The sequence below is a fragment of the Eurosta solidaginis genome, chromosome 1, assembly GCF_040869045.1.
Source record: "Eurosta solidaginis isolate ZX-2024a chromosome 1, ASM4086904v1, whole genome shotgun sequence".
NCBI classification, from domain to species: domain Eukaryota; kingdom Metazoa; phylum Arthropoda; class Insecta; order Diptera; family Tephritidae; genus Eurosta; species Eurosta solidaginis.
In genome coordinates, this window is record NC_090319.1 from 275,425,823 (window position 1) to 275,443,016 (window position 17,194).

The 17,194-nt window shown below is 37.6% G+C and overlaps 1 protein-coding gene across 10 annotated transcripts in view; it reads right to left on the reverse strand.

Moving 5' to 3' along the window:
• Positions 1-17,194, reverse strand: part of LOC137237334 (glutamyl aminopeptidase) — a 152,890-nt gene that overhangs the window by 42,195 nt on the left and 93,501 nt on the right. Inside the window, exon 1 of one of the 10 annotated variants that reach the window (XM_067760859.1) lies at positions 1,510-1,553. The exons of the other annotated variants lie outside the window; for them this stretch is intronic. Within the exon in view, the coding sequence (XP_067616960.1) occupies positions 1,510-1,538 (29 nt within the window). The 5' untranslated portion in view covers positions 1,539-1,553. Of the gene's footprint in view, positions 1-1,509; positions 1,554-17,194 lie in introns of those variants that run through there. 10 annotated transcript variants of the gene reach the window in all.

Genomic DNA, 17,194 nt, shown 5'->3' on the forward strand with positions numbered 1-17,194 from the left:
TATTTCTTTTGTTCAATTGTATGGTAACTCATTAGTCAGAAAGAGTAATCAAATTATATTGATATGTAGGGAAATTGAAAATTTAATCACCTAAATGGTGAGTGGGTATAAACAAACCTAGATTGGTATATATGTACACACATATATTCCTAAACTAAAGATCAGCCTACACCCCCATTTCCCACCCACTTCATTGATACCAATATATCCATGCATAAGCTAACAAATGTTTGTACATTCACATGTTCAAATAAAAGACAAACTGTTTCAATCAACCACTTCCAACAAAAATTATTCTTACGCACAAGCATGTGTACAAATCTATGTTCATATGTAAGCTAAGAAATATTTTTATATTCGCATGTTGACAAAGAAAACAAAATTCACTTCAACCATCCAACCATACGCACAAGCACACATACATATTTACATATGTATGCTCATGTTTTGTATGTAAATCACAAAACTCTGAAAACTAGCTTCCTCTTGATTTTTCATTCATAAATTCATCTTCTTAAGTTGTCCAAATTAATGATAGAATTTATAAAATCGTCAAAAGACAAATTTTTGCGATTTTATAAATTCCAACTTTGATGCATATTGGGGGTATTCATTATGACGAGCATAACTACTTTCATAATCCCGCACTTTCCTTTTTGAAATAATAATACCAAACTATTTATAAGCCTGTATGAAAGTACTAATATGGTAGCAAAAAATGCAAATAAACATGCACAGATATTGCCTAGTAAATGTCCACTAACATATTAGCAATATAATCTAAAAATTTCCATCCATTGTTCATATAAATTATTGCAAATAATTTTCTCATATCCTGAATTGCCGAGTTGTCACAGCTTATGGACATTTTTATTTGCTATTTGAAACCCCCTATCATATTCTGCCGAAAAATTGTTCGCGCAGTCACGCAGCCAAATTTGCAGCAACTGTGTTGCAGTTGCTATATAAGAGTGGTGTTTTACCCGTTTCTGGCCCGAATTCGCACTGTGACGTCATACTGTATATGCTGACTTGTTTATCACATGTCAGTACAAAGTAAGAATTTTACATTATTTTCATAGATAAAAATTAATATATGGGAGCGGCGAAATAAATTAAAGTAATTTTGCGAAGAAATATAACATTATTTCGCAAAAGAGCAATAAATTCGTTTATTTTAATTTTATAATAAATTCCCCTTTTAGCTGTGAGTTATTAAAGGTATAAACGGCAACACTTTTAACCACCGACGACACATAATTTGGCTCGTGCCTATTGTATTTCGTCGGCTAATTGCTACGAGCATTGATATTTACATATTTACATATCCATGGCCGTATACGCGGATTGCCATAATTGATTTGGTCGCTTCATAACGCGGAAAGCGACAAGTTGTTTTATTAATAACTTAAGACACTGCCACAGCATCAAAGCGACCAAGCTTTTTATACATGTCTGCCTTTAATTGGAGTATTATTGAATATGTATATATGTATTGTAATAACTCACCTGTTATTTATGCTATGCCAAATAAACATACAATGTGTTGTGATTTATAATCTGTATTTAAACGCGTTTCAATTCACGGGTATATTCATATCATATGCGCACAACCGCACTCGTCAACTTCTGTATATCTACTACCTATCTCTACTCTCGTTCATACATCAACTATCGCTCACCAACACCGACATATGTATATATAGGTCTCTACATCTCTCCCTTATTTTTGAGTTTTCCTTCCAACTCCGCGATCAGATGTAGTGAGGTTTGTTGATGATACTGTTCCGGCTCTATGCTGTAACCGACGTCGATGGCGACCCATTTTGGGAAGACATGCCGTCTGTGATCTGTGTGGATGGTGCTGTTATGGTAGCGGTGGTGGTGGTTGGTCCCTCGGTATGCTCTCTTGCGATTGAAGGATTTTTGTTTCCAGTAACTGGCAGTCTTTTGATGTGGCTTATATTCCTCCTCACAGCCTTCCCGTTTGCAGTTACTGTTACCTCGTTCCCATTTACTTCTTGTACTTCATACTCTGTTTGGTCAAATGTTGGTGTAAGCTTGTGTGGGAATACAACATTCCGCAAGAGGACTTTGTCACCCACTTCGATGTCGGGTTCTTTTGCTCCTCGCTTCATATCTGCCTTCTCTTTCCCTTTCGCCTTGTTGATCATGTCTAGATCTCTAGCCGCTGAGTCTAGCATATCTTCTGTTAGGTCTTGTATTCCCGGAATCTTATCTCTGATGACGCGATTGAACATCAGTTCGGATGGCGATGACCCCGTCGTACCATGAGGCGTTACATTGTACATTAGCGTGAAGTTCTGAATCTCCTTTTTGTAATCTCTTTTGTTGTTATGCGCTATTATTAAACGTTTTACCAGGGACCGGTTCATGTTCTCGACCTCTCCGTTGGCTTGTGGCCAATATGGGGGTGTTGTGATTAATGTTATGTTGTTGGTTTGGCAGAAACTCTTAAACTCGGAGCTTACAAACTGCCTGCCGTTGTCAGCTCTCAATGAATTTGGTATACCCAGCCGGCTAAATATTTCTTGCAAAATAGAAATGATTATTTCTGAAGTTATTCTTTTAGTGAACTTGACCTCTTGGTATCGGGAGTAATAATCAATCAGTACTAACACATATTCATCATTTGGAAGCGGACCGAGGAGATCGGTAGCAACACATTGCCACGGCCCATTCGGGAATGGGTGCCTGTGCATTGGGGCTGGTCTGTTGGGTTGAGAAACTATTAAACAATCTACGCATTTCTTTACGAACGATTCCGCATCTCTATCTATTAGCGGCCACCACACTTTGGACCGTAATCTCCGTTTCATGGCCGATTCTCCCGGATGTCCTTCATGAGCAAGCTGTAGTGTTTTTGCCCGTAGAGTTTTTGGGATAACAATGCGAGTACCTCGAAGCAAGATGTTGCCCATCGCTGATAATTCATATCGGAATGGGTAATAAATGTTGTTTTTGTTCACAGACCACAGGTCATTTTTAACATACGATATAGCGTCTATCAATTCCTGATCCTTTGCACTTTCCGTCGCGATCTCATATATTCCCATAGCTGAAGGTACCGCGCTCTCGATTATATGAAAGATGTTATGGTTGTGGTCGTTGTCAAACGTATTTGCTTTCTCGATTCTGCAAAGCCTGGACACGGAATCCGCTATGTTCTCCTTACCCGCACGATATATTACCTTGAACTTGAACGGCTGTAACCGAAGTAGCCACCTCTCTATTCTGGCAGGAGGTTTCGAGGTTGGTTTGAAGATTGTTTCAAGCGGTTTGTGGTCAGTGACTAGTTCAAATTCCAAACCCATCAGATAATAATAATATCTCTCCACTGCCCATACTAGTGCAAGGCTTTCCTTCTCCGTTTGGGAGTATCGCTTCTCCGTGTCCGACAAGCTTTTGCTAGCGAATGATATGATTTGCGTCTCGCCCATTTTGTCGATTTGCAGTAATACAGCACCTAAAGCTACAGGACTGGCGTCTGCTATGACGCGCGTTCTTTTCTGTGGGTTAAAATATGCAAGTTTCGGTAGCTCCGAAAGAGCTTGTTTTAGTTTATCGAATGCTTCCTGTTGACTACCATCCCAAACGAACTTACAATTTAGTTTCAGCAAACATCTTAGTGGTTCGGTGGTGCTGGCTAGGTCGGGAATAAATTTCCCTACGTATGTTACCAGTCCTAAAAAGCTTCTAACTTCTTCTTTCGATTGTGGGGCTCGAAACTCATTTATCGTTTCGATTTTCTTCGGATCAGGTGCGATGCCTTCATCAGATAGTACATGGCCGAGGAATTTAAGTTGTCGTACCTTCCACACACATTTCGCTTCATTCAGCAATAAATTGTTACCTCTGCATATGTCCCGTACTTTGTTGACTGTCTCGTCGTGTTCCTGCTCTGTCTTTCCGAATATGATTATATCGTCTATATAGTTTAGCGCATTCTTGCAGGAGCATAATAGTTTTTCTATTATTCGTTGAAAAATTTCCGGAGCTGAGTTTATTCCAAACATCAATCTTTTGTATTGAAACAGACCCTTGTGTGAAATGAATGTGGTGATGTGGCGGCTGGACTCGTCTAACTCCAGCTGGTGGTAAGCCCACTTGAGGTCAATTCTTGAAAATAGTTTGGCTCCTCTCAACTTGGTCATAAACATGTCAAAAGTGGGGAGTGGGTAATTCTCGCGTAGTATGGCTTGATTTGCTCTGCGCATGTCTACGCATAGACGCATTTCGCCTCCCTCTTTAAATACGATCACTAGCGGTGATATCCACGATGTGGGTCCTTGGACTGGTTCTATAATGTCCTGAGCCAGCATCTGAGTTATTTTCTCTTCGACTTGTTTTTCTAAAGCTATAGGAATTCGACGCATCGCTTGTTGTACCGGCCTAACCGATGGATTTATTGAAAGTTTGATTTTTACCCCAACCATTTTTGGGAAGGTTTTTAGTTCGTCTACCCGATTAACATTCACTCCCATCTTCAAGACCCCCAGTTGCATGGCAGTGTCGCGCCCCAATAGTGATTGGCATCCCCTTTCGATCACATAAAAAGTAGCAATTCTTTCCATATCGTTTATTTCTATTGGTGCTTCGAACACCCGCAGAACATTTAAAGTTTGGCTTGATGCATAGGCTTTAAACTTAGTGGAAGAGTCCTTCCGTTCATTCCATACGACTGCAGCGTTGTTTCTTAACACTTCCCAATCGTTTTCACTTATCAGGTTCAATCGTGTACCCGAGTCGATGACCATTGATATGGCACACCCCCCAATACCGCATTTCAAATTTTCATCGTTTCTCATATCATCCACAACTTTAAAACAATTCAATTCTCGAACCCCCTCTTCCTGTTCGTCCTCTTCCTTAACATTCCGAACCTTAACCGATTCTGATCGCCGCTTTTTCGGAGAACTGGGTACACCTCCACTAAATTTCCGCTTTTTTGTCTTGCATTTTCTTGCAAAGTGTCCCACTATGCCACATTTGTTGCACTTTAGATTTCTTGCTGGACACTTTGAGTCCTTGGCCCCATTCCCTTTTTGTCCGCACCTACTGCACTCATCCTTTTCGTTTTTACCGAATGTTTCGGCTGTGATCCTGTTAACCTTTTCTTCGTTTGCTTTTGAGCACATGGACCCCGACTACTTACCAATCTGTTCAAAGATTTGGCAGGATTCAACTATTTCATCAAGACTTTGTTCTTTCTCTAGCAGCTTCCTTTTCAACTCAACAGGAGCCCAAGAGTCAATTATTTTATCTTTTAGGCAGATCTCAACAATTTCTGCCGCAGTTGTGCCAAACTCGCACTTCGATACTTGATGTCTCAGACGCAACAAATATTTGCTAAAATTTTCACCTTCGGTAGGGGACAAACTTCGAAATAGGTGCCTTTCAAAAGTAGAGTTGCGCTTTGGTGAAAAATAGTTGTTCAGTTTGTCTACTAGAACTTTGAATACATTTACTTCCCCACTGGATTCAACCAAAGCCCCCGGAATATTAAAAGCCACTTCTTGCAGCTGCGGACCCCCCAGATGTAACAACTTATTCTTCTTCTTCACTTCGTCCTTTATATCTTCCGCTTGAAGATATAAAGAGAAGGACCTATACCATTTCTCCCATTCTGAGCGTATCAACGCTTTATCAATACTGTCGCACTGAAAGGGACGAATTTCGGTCATTTCGTTTATTTATGATCTTTTGGGGAAGTCAAATCTGAAATCAAATAATTATTTACTTTCATATGCCAAATTAAATTCGCAACTTCATTGTACTTATGATTTTTGAGTTTCCCCCCACTCGTATATTTAGTGTCTTTTGTGCTTGTGCCGCTGACAAAATTTAATTCGTCACCTCCACTTTGTTTCCAGGCGAAATTTAATTCGACCCTCTTATTTACTTCAATAATCAAAATGGATTTGGTTATTTTATTTAATTCGTTCGCACCGATTCGTCCGGCTGCGATTAAAGTCGAAATTTAATCCGGCACTTCAAATTTTCTCTTCGTCTTCCTTTTGGTATGACGTTTCGCTAACACAATTCAATGTGTCACAAATCTGTAATGGAACATTTATTCGTTATTCACTACCAAATAGTATAAAATACAACGAGTATTTTACTCGTATGTTTGTTAATAGCATAAATTCGGTGAGTTTGTTCTCGTTCGGGAGTAACCCACGCCAAAAGAAAATGGCCGCAACTGCCGTTACTCCCAATTGCTAAATTTTCTTTTTCTTTTTAATTTTGGGCCACTGGATCCCATCCTCGTCGCCACTGTAATAACTCACCTGTTATTTATGCTATGCCAAATAAACATACAATGTGTTGTGATTTATAATCTGTATTTAAACGCGTTTCAATTCACGGGTATATTCATATCATATGCGCACAACCGCACTCGTCAACTTCTGTATATCTACTACCTATCTCTACTCTCGTTCATACATCAACTATCGCTCACCAACACCGACATATGTATATATAGGTCTCTACATGTATGTACATTTGTACTTTTTTGCTTTGGTTTGTATTTTCATACATATATATTCAATGATACAATGCTCAACATCTGATCAACAGGCACATGTCTTTTGTGTATTGTTGGTCTTATTTACATATTTAAGGGTTGATTTGAGGCAGGTCAAATGTATTTAAGTTTGACTTGGCTTATCAAGCCTGCCTTTGAAAATATTCAAGTACATAGGTACTTACATCATTGTACTGAATAACACATATAAAATGCTTTAGGAAATTTCTTTATAGGTACCTCCCCTCCCACCCATAGTCCAAATAATAACTAAATATTTTTTTATTTATTCAATTGTTATAAAATATTTTATTTATTTAAATTTTTCAATTTATTAATAATTCATACTTCATGGTTAATATGCATACATTTTATGCAAATTAACGTTTTATAAATATGCAATGGATTTCGTGTGCACAGAAATTCCAAGTGTGCAAATGCCGTCGGTAAAACACTATTTGCATGCATATTTCAATTTGCATACATTTTCCTAACATTTTAATTTATTAACAAAAAGGGATGGGATAATTCATTAATTTACATACATTTCATGAAAGGGCATATTTTGGGTATATGAATAGGTTTTTGTTTGTAAAGAAATAAGCAAGATTTCTGCAATTTGCATCAACATAAAACAAGCAAATATATTGCTACAAGTAATAAAATTTAAATTTAATTGCCCTGAATCATAGGCCAAGATTCAAATTCACACTTTGAATATAAAAAAAAACAAGTAAGGACAAGACTGTCTTCGGCTGTGCCGAAGACTTCAACCTTCCAACCATCATAATTTCTTTACAAAAAATCAGAGAATTCAAATTTCCAATATATTTGCTCTGATCAGAGATTTTTTGGTAACAGACGAACAGAGGAAATCGTTAAGAGAATTTTCGTTACGTCTTGCACCCTGTTAAGTTAACATGAATTTGGGGAATAGTGGTGAAGTGCAAGACGTGACACATGCAAATGGATCGTAAGCAGTGGATGCCAAAATAACGCCTTCTCATTGTGTTTAAATTCTCTGGTTAAATGAAAAACAGCGGCGACATTTGCCTATCACATTTCACGTGTGCGAAAATTTCACGACATCTGCTTCTTAAGTCTTTCAATGATCCATATGTTTTCGAAGCAAATGCCAACTTCTTCTTATGATTTGCTTGCAATAAAATTTGGGAGTTGGCTACTTTTCCATATCAGATGGCGCCAGTGTCGCTCAATCTACCGTTCTTCATAAAAATACGTGCAATCTACTCATAATGCATAAGCTTGTGCTAAACTCATCTACATGAAAAACTGCTTATGTGACGGAGCTATAAGAAAAAACACCTATCAAATTCTTCTTCTTATGCTTTGCTTGCAAGAAAAGTTGGAAGTTGGCTACTTTTTAATGTCAGATGGCGCTGGTGATGCGCTATTTGTCGCTCTTCATGCAACTACATGCAATAATAGGCGGGCGATATTGCCATTCACACTTCGTAAAGTCGGATGCCGGGACACCTTTCCACTATCGGTGTTTAGGCTAACCCAGCGGGTTAGGGGGCTGAGAATATACCAGCGGTAGGTATTCCTGCCGTAAGAGGGGACTAAAATAACAAATTCAAGCGGTTATGTAGCGAAACCCTCTGCAGGAGTTGCCAGCGCAATATATAGCTTCTCCAACCCAATTGTCAACCTCACCTACCCGTGGAGAATCCTGTTTCATTAACAGCCGAGGCTCCGGCGACCCAGAACTCCTGAAGGATCTAGGGGGTGGGAGAGCGTTTTGGCCTGGAAGGTTGCATGTGGTCATACCAAATCGTTCCCGAGATGATAGAACTAGTGGTGCATGGTACCGGAACGTACCGAACCTGCATCCGGCAAAAGACCATCAACATGGATAACACACCACAAAGCCTTCGGGGAGTGTCCTTATCGCCACAACAGCAACAACAGGGTATCTGATTCGTCTTCTCCCTCGCTAGCTAGGAATGAGGATAAGTATTTCCTCCATAACTTGAGCATACTCTTTACATAGTTACTAGGTCACGCCGTAGGCTGCGCAATTTCCTGATACTGGAACTATGGCTGATGTGATCAATTTGGTCACGAGTTCTTCGATCAGGCTGCAACCAAGTAGCTTGGTGCGTCTTTTTATGCTGGAACATATTACTGCATATTTCCACATCTCGAGCCGCTGCGAAGGTGCCACATTTTTCGACTTTAGGACCAACGACCTTTTTCTTGCCCCTTTGGCTTAAAATCGCCCAGTATGATATTAACAGAGAATTTAAACACAATGAGAAGGCGTTTTTGCTAGATTCCAACTTTTTTGCATGTGAACACGTCTTGCACTTCACCACACACAATCCAATTTCAATGTTAACCAGTTAACAGCAGAAAATTCTCTGTCAACAGTTTCAGCTGGTGTATAAATTCGCTGGATTTTCTCTTAATATGATTTCTTTGTGGGAATATAGGTATTTAGTAGGATTAATTAAATTTAAATTTTATTACTTGTAGCAATATATTTGCTTGTTTTATGTTGATGCAAATTGCAGAAATCTTGCTTATTTCTTTACAAACAAAAACCTATTCATATACCCAAAATATGCCCTTTCATGAAATGTATGTAAATTAATGAATTATCCCATCCCTTTTTGTTAATAAATTAAAATGTTAGGAAAATGTATGCAAATTGAAATATGCATGCAAATAGTGTTTTACCGACGGCATTTGCACACTTGGAATTTCTGTGCACACGAAATCCATTGCATATTTATAAAACGTTAATTTGCTTAAAATGTATGCATATTAACCATGAAGTATGAATTATTAATAAATTGAAAAATTTAAATAAATAAAATATTTTATAACAATTGAATAAATAAAAAAATATTTAGTTATTATTTGGACTATGGGTGGGAGGGGAGGTACCTATAAAGAAATTTCCTAAAGCATTTTATATGTGTTATTCAGTACAATGATGTAAGTACCTATGTACTTGAATATTTTCAAAGGCAGGCTTGATAAGCCAAGTCAAACTTAAATACATTTGACCTGCCTCAAATCAACCCTTAAATATGTAAATAAGACCAACAATACACAAAAGACATGTGCCTGTTGATCAGATGTTGAGCATTGTATCATTGAATATATATGTATGAAAATACAAACCAAAGCAAAAAAGTACAAATGTACATACATATATACATATTCAATAATACTCCAATTAAAGGCAGACATGTATAAAAAGCTTGGTCGCTTTGATGCTGTGGCAGTGTCTTAAGTTATTAATAAAACAACTTGTCGCTTTCCGCGTTATGAAGCGACCAAATCAATTATGGCAATCCGCGTATACGGCCATGGATATGTAAATATCAATGCTCGTAGCAATTAGCCGACGAAATACAATAGGCACGAGCCAAATTATGTGTCGTCGGTGGTTAAAAGTGTTGCCGTTTATACCTTTAATAACTCACAGCTAAAAGGGGAATTTATTATAAAATTAAAATAAACGAATTTATTGCTCTTTTGCGAAATAATGTTATATTTCTTCGCAAAATTACTTTAATTTATTTCGCCGCTCCCATATATTAATTTTTATCTATGAAAATAATGTAAAATTCTTACTTTGTACTGACATGTGATAAACAAGTCAGCATATACAGTATGACGTCACAGTGCGAATTCGGGCCAGAAACGGGTAAAACACCACTCTTATATAGCAACTGCAACACAGTTGCTGCAAATTTGGCTGCGTGACTGCGCGAACAATTTTTCGGCAGAATATGATAGGGGATTTCAAATAGCAAATAAAAATGTCCATAAGCTGTGACAACTCGGCAATTCAGGATATGAGAAAATTATTTGCAATAATTTATATGAACAATGGATGGAAATTTTTAGATTATATTGCTAATATGTTAGTGGACATTTACTAGGCAATATCTGTGCATGTTTATTTGCATTTTTTGCTACCATATTAGTACTTTCATACAGGCTTATGTCGTATATATACCGAATGTCGACACACATGTATATACACGATATATTACTTACGTATCAGGATGTTCGTTTACTAATAAAAGCGTTCAAATGTTAGTTAAAATTAGTAGATATAATTAGTAATCATTTTATAGCAAAGGTATTTGTGATTACAGAGTTATGAATTAATATATGATATTTTATATGAAACCGCACTGCTCGTACTCGTATGACCGCTCTTCGGAGATATTCGTTTACTAGTGACGCCGGTAGAGTCGTGTTGTCAGTGTTGAACTTGTAGGGATGCATTTTAATAGGCGTGACAGCTCGGCTATTCCTGACCTGAATCGTCCTCGATTTCGTCGTCGGATTCAAGTTCAGGGCTATTGCTACACCAAGGTTTTATCTTATCGGAGGAGTAAACGGAGCAAAATTTCTTGTTTGTTATTTGGTAACCTGGGATGTCTTCCAATAAATAGCGGTCATTTCCCAGGGCTTTTCGAACTATGTATGGCCCACGGTATTTAGGCTCAAGCTTTCTTGATTCACCCGTCGAAGGTGGTTCATTCTCTATTACAACTAGGTCTTCTTCAGTGTATATTTTTGGCTTTTTATGTCGTTGATCGAAACGTTTCTTCCATTTCTCACGTTCGATGACAATGTTGACTTCGGCTTGATTGCGTTTTTCTAAAGCAGTCAACTTTGATGGCTCTTCGTCGATATCACTATGTATGGCGGCAAGTAATTCGTTAGATACGACGTCTCGGAGTTTAAAATCGAAGACAAGTTCGTTTGGACTAAAACCTGTCGTAGCATTTTTACGCGAATTAACTGACCATTGGAGATCTCTCAATTGCAGATCCCAGTCTTTCGGATTTTCGCAGGTAGTTCGCAGAAATGTTAGAATACATTGGTTCGCGCGCTCAACCTGACCATTTGCACGAGGTGTGCGAACAGCAGTTTTTGTGTGTTTAATGTTATTTTCATTGCAAAAATCTTCAAAGGCTTTCGAAGTAAAAGATGTTCCTCTATCGGTTACGATGTGCGATGGAAGACCAAAATACGATGACATTTCGTTAAGGGACTTAAGAACGTGCAATGTTTTAGTATCGCGAGCGGGCTTTACAACAAGAAATTTACTAAATGCATCAGAAATAGCAATTACGTAGCTATTTCCTCGCTTGCTGCGAATAAAGGGACCTAGGTGATCTATATGAATACGATAGAACGGAATTGGCTTAATAGCGTCGATATAGAGGCTGCCTTCGCTTTTGTCAGTACGTTGTCTTTGATAGCAGCATTTTATACAAGCAGCTATATAGCTCTTTACGTACCTTCTCATATTTGGAAACCAGTACGTCTGTTGAATGCGTTCGAGCGTTTTTTCAAGAGCGGGATGACTTGTCTGATCATGGCATAATTGAACAATGCGCCAGCGTACACCTTTGAGTACAACAAATTTTGCACCACCAGGTTGTTTTCTATACAAACGGTTGTTACGTAGTTGATATTCTGATTTTATTGCTTGTGTTTGCGATGACTTTACTGTACCATTTAAATTATTTATGTGTTGTCGTAGTTTTTCGTCCTGCATTTGCATCGTAAGGAGCCAATCATTCATGTCGATATTTACGTTCTATACGAATCCAGCTGGCTCAACTTCCCTAGCAGGTTGGTCAGGCATTCGGCTCAATGCATCAACATGTTGTAACCTACTACCTTGACGATGTACGCATTCAAAATCGTACTCGAGTAATTTTAGCCACCAGCGTGCTATTTTGGACTTAAGTTCTTTATTCTGCTTTACTTGCGTGATTGCAGAGCAGTCTGTTACAAGACGAAAGGGTTTTCCTAGTAGGTATATGCGAAAACGTTGTAGTGTTTCCACAACAGCGAGAACTTCGAGCTCGTTGCTGTGGTATCGAGTTTCGGTATCGGTGCAATGACGACTATAATAAAATACGGGCCGCAATTCACCCCCATCGGTTGATTGTAGAAGTACACCTGCTAACCCAACACTACTTGCGTCGGTATGTACTTCATGCTGGGCATTGTAGTCATATAACACAAGGATTGGTTCATTCGTTAGTAGGGAAATTAATGTTTCAAAAGCATGCTGTTGCTCAGGACCCCAAGTAAATTTGTCCTGATTATTTTTAGTTAGTAAAATGCAGAGTGGTTTCGATAAAATTGAATAGTCCTTTACGAATTTTCGAAAGAAACCCGTGAGACCTAAAAATCTTCTTACCTCCATTACATTGGTAGGCCGTTGAAAATTCTTTATGGCGTTGACCTTATGTAGTCCCGGTGTAATGCCGTTCTCGTTAATGCCGTGTCCAAGGTACTCAATCTCTGTTGTCAGGAACTTACACTTATCAGGGCGTAGTGTAAGTCCTGCTTCTTTTAAAAGTTTTAGGAACCGCTCTAAACGTAGCAGTCCTTCACATACAGTTTTACTTGGTATTACGATGTCGTCTAAATAAATTACAACTTCGCCCGAATTCATTTTAGCCGCGATTTTATTCATTATATACTGGAAAGTCGCCGGCGCGTTTACGAGACCGAAAGGCATACGGTTAAACTCGAAGTGTCCATCTGACGTTACGAACGCGGTATATTGTTTTGACGGCTCATCGATTTCTATCTGATGATAGCCCATACGGAGGTCGAGAGTACTAAAATACCGGTTACCCGCGAGTTGCGCAAACTGTTCCTCCATGTTCGGCATGGGGAATGGTTGTTTCACTGTGTTTTTGTTAAGGCAACGGTAATCTATGCAGAGTCTATGCTCTTTGTTCTTTTTCTCCACTAAAACAACTGGAGACGAAAACGAAGATTCGCTCGGACGAATTATATTATTTTCTAACAACTCCGAAATTATTTGCGATATTATCGGACGTTTAGCAAACGGAACTCGATATGGTTTTAACTGAATCGGCGTATCATTCTTTAGAACAATTTTCATTTTTGAAACCCCGCATTTTCCAATATTTTCGATATTACTTGCAAACACTCCTCTGTACTCGTTTAGTACGTTTTCGAATTGTTGATTCTCTTTTTCATTTAACCCGTGTGGACTAGTTATGTTACGAACTTGCTCGATACGACATTCATCGTTTTCAATTATTAAACGCGTACTCGAACCGCACAGTACATCCTTCCCGAGGAGTACGTTTTCCGAAATTAGCTCGTCACTAATAACCACTAGATTTGCTTCAAATGCGTGATCATCAATCTTTAACAATACATTCATTACGCAAGTGGAAATGTATTCTCCACCACCAAAACCTCGTAGCACTGTTATTACGTTTTTGAGTGTTCCTATACGGTTAGCAAATGTTTTTCGTACTAGCGTACGGGTACTACCTGGGTCGACGAAACCATTTGTGGTATGACCATTTACGCTTATATTTTTCACGATACCGTCGTTATTTTTTTTAACATTTTTATAAACAACCGGAGCTTCTATTGTGTTTACGATATCTTTCTTTGGGGCCGGACACTCTTCACTTCTATGTGTCGTGCGTTGACACTTTGAACACCTTTGTTTTTTCTGTGGCTCTGTACAATTAATAGCTAAGTGACCGAATTTAGCACAATTATAGCACTTTAGATTATTTGTTGCACGCGGGATTTGTTTATTGTTAGACGAATCAACGCATTCTTTCACAACTACTGGTTGCGATTTTGTTGTGGAATAACTTATTTTTGGTTTATATGCACTTTGTTGTACGTCGTTATAAACATTGTAACTCATTATGTCCTTCAACAAATCTTGACACCGCGTATATTCGTTCGATATTTTCCGTTTAAGATCGTTATCATTTACACCATTTATAATGTGTCGCGCAATACTAGATTCTGTTAACCCACCTTTATTTCCGAGTGCTAACATTTTATAAAAGTATTCAACCGGCGATTCGTTTTGGTGACGTTTTGTTCGCGAGAGTTTTATATGCGAATCCGCTTCATTAATCGTACACGGAAAATCTGTTAAGAATTTGTTTACAAACTGTGGCCAATTTACAAACGCGCACTGTAGTGAATCGATCCATAATTTTGCGGCACCACGCATTTTTTGTTGCACAGCAAAAATTATGGCACTTTCTTGCCAATTATAGGCATTTTTTAGCATTTCAACACGTTTAACGAATTGTATTGAATTTAAAGATGTTTCGCTTGTTGGGTTATAATCAGGTAATAGCTCAACAATATCTTTGATCTTATAAGAAGAATATTCGGAATACAATGGGATTGGAACACTATTTGCATGAAAAACATTGCTTCCAATTGGAATTTGTTGGAAAGGTGCAGTTGGTTTCTCTGCCCTCTGCCACTGCGGCATGAAATTGCCACTTACATACGTTGTTGTTGTTGTTGGTTGCATATTTGTATTACACGTATACACGGGTGTAACAGGTGATGACGATATTGTTGGCTCGAAATTTTGCGTACGCGTATTCACTCGCGTATTTACATTTGTTGTTGTTTGTTTATTTACTAGGCGCTCAATAGTTTTCTCGAGCGCAGATATACGTTCTACCATAGTGACTTCGTCCGCTTCACTTTCATATTCGCTAAGATTATTTTCTTCATTTATATTTAAACGTTGCAGGAGTTGGGTTTTCGTGCCAGAAGTTGGCAAACCAGCGTCCTTGCATTTTTTTCGCAATTCTTTTAAAGTGATATTTATTTTCGACATTTTGTTTTGATTGCTTTATTCGATGTTAGTTGTATACACGACAACACAAATGTACGTGCGATTAGTAATGACACACGTGCGAGTACGAGATAGATATAGACACGGTTTTTGAAACGTTAGCGAATGCGTATAATGAAACACAAACCAAATATAAAACGAAAATACAAAGAGATGCGACAATTGATGTACATATGTATGCACGAATTGCAAAACTACCAATTCGAATTTTTCCGTTGAGCGCAGCTACAAAGCGTATGTCGCTGGAGCCCTAAAATTTGCCGGAGTCTCACAAAATGTGTGGTTATGTTTCGTGTTAAAACGTTTGACACTGAAACTTTCTATTTCACGCGTTTTCACAATTAAACCCGTTTGGTTATTTAGTTTTGATAACGCTTGTTGCAGTTATACATTTTATTAATATTTTAAATTAATAATTTCACAAATTTTCGCACCGTTCGTAGGCGTAGTTCAATCTTACTTCTGAACTGTCGTATATATACCGAATGTCGACACACATGTATATACACGATATATTACTTACGTATCAGGATGTTCGTTTACTAATAAAAGCGTTCAAATGTTAGTTAAAATTAGTAGATATAATTAGTAATCATTTTATAGCAAAGGTATTTGTGATTACAGAGTTATGAATTAATATATGATATTTTATATGAAACCGCACTGCTCGTACTCGTATGACCGCTCTTCGGAGATATTCGTTTACTAGTGACGCCGGTAGAGTCGTGTTGTCAGTGTTGAACTTGTAGGGATGCATTTTAATAGGCGTGACACTTATAAATAGTTTGGTATTATTATTTCAAAGGGAAAGTGCGGGATTATGAAAGTAGTTATGCTCGTCATAATGAATACCCCCAATATGCATCAAAGTTGGAATTTATAAAATCGCAAAAATTTGTCTTTTGACGATTTTATAAATTCTATCATTAATTTGGACAACTTAAGAAGATGAATTTATGAATGAAAAATCAAGAGGAAGCTAGTTTTCAGAGTTTTGTGATTTACATACAAAACATGAGCATACATATGTAAATATGTATGTGTGCTTGTGCGTATGGTTGGATGGTTGAAGTGAATTTTGTTTTCTTTGTCAACATGCGAATATAAAAATATTTCTTAGCTTACATATGAACATAGATTTGTACACATGCTTGTGCGTAAGAATAATTTTTGTTGGAAGTGGTTGATTGAAACAGTTTGTCTTTTATTTGAACATGTGAATGTACAAACATTTGTTAGCTTATGCATGGATATATTGGTATCAATGAAGTGGGTGGGAAATGGGGGTATATATGTACACACATATATTCCTAAACTAAAGATCAGCCTACACCCCCATTTCCCACCCACTTCATTGATACCAATATATCCATGCATAAGCTAACAAATGTTTGTACATTCACATGTTCAAATAAAAGACAAACTGTTTCAAGCAACCACTTCCAACAAAAATTATTCTTACGCACAAGCATGTGTACAAATCTATGTTCATATGTAAGCTAAGAAATATTTTTATATTCGCATGTTGACAAAGAAAACAAAATTCACTTCAACCATCCAACCATACGCACAAGCACACATACATATTTACATATGTATGCTCATGTTTTGTATGTAAATCACAAAACTCTGAAAACTAGCTTCCTCTTGATTTTTCATTCATAAATTCATCTTCTTAAGTTGTCCAAATTAATGATAGAATTTATAAAATCGTCAAAAGACAAATTTTTGCGATTTTATAAATTCCAACTTTGATGCATATTGGGGGTATTCATTATGACGAGCATAACTACTTTCATAATCCCGCACTTTCCTTTTTGAAATAATAATACCAAACTATTTATAAGCCTGTATGAAAGTACTAATATGGTAGCAAAAAATGCAAATAAACATGCACAGATATTGCCTAGTAAATGTCCACTAACATATTAGCAATATAATCTAAAAATTTCCATCCATTG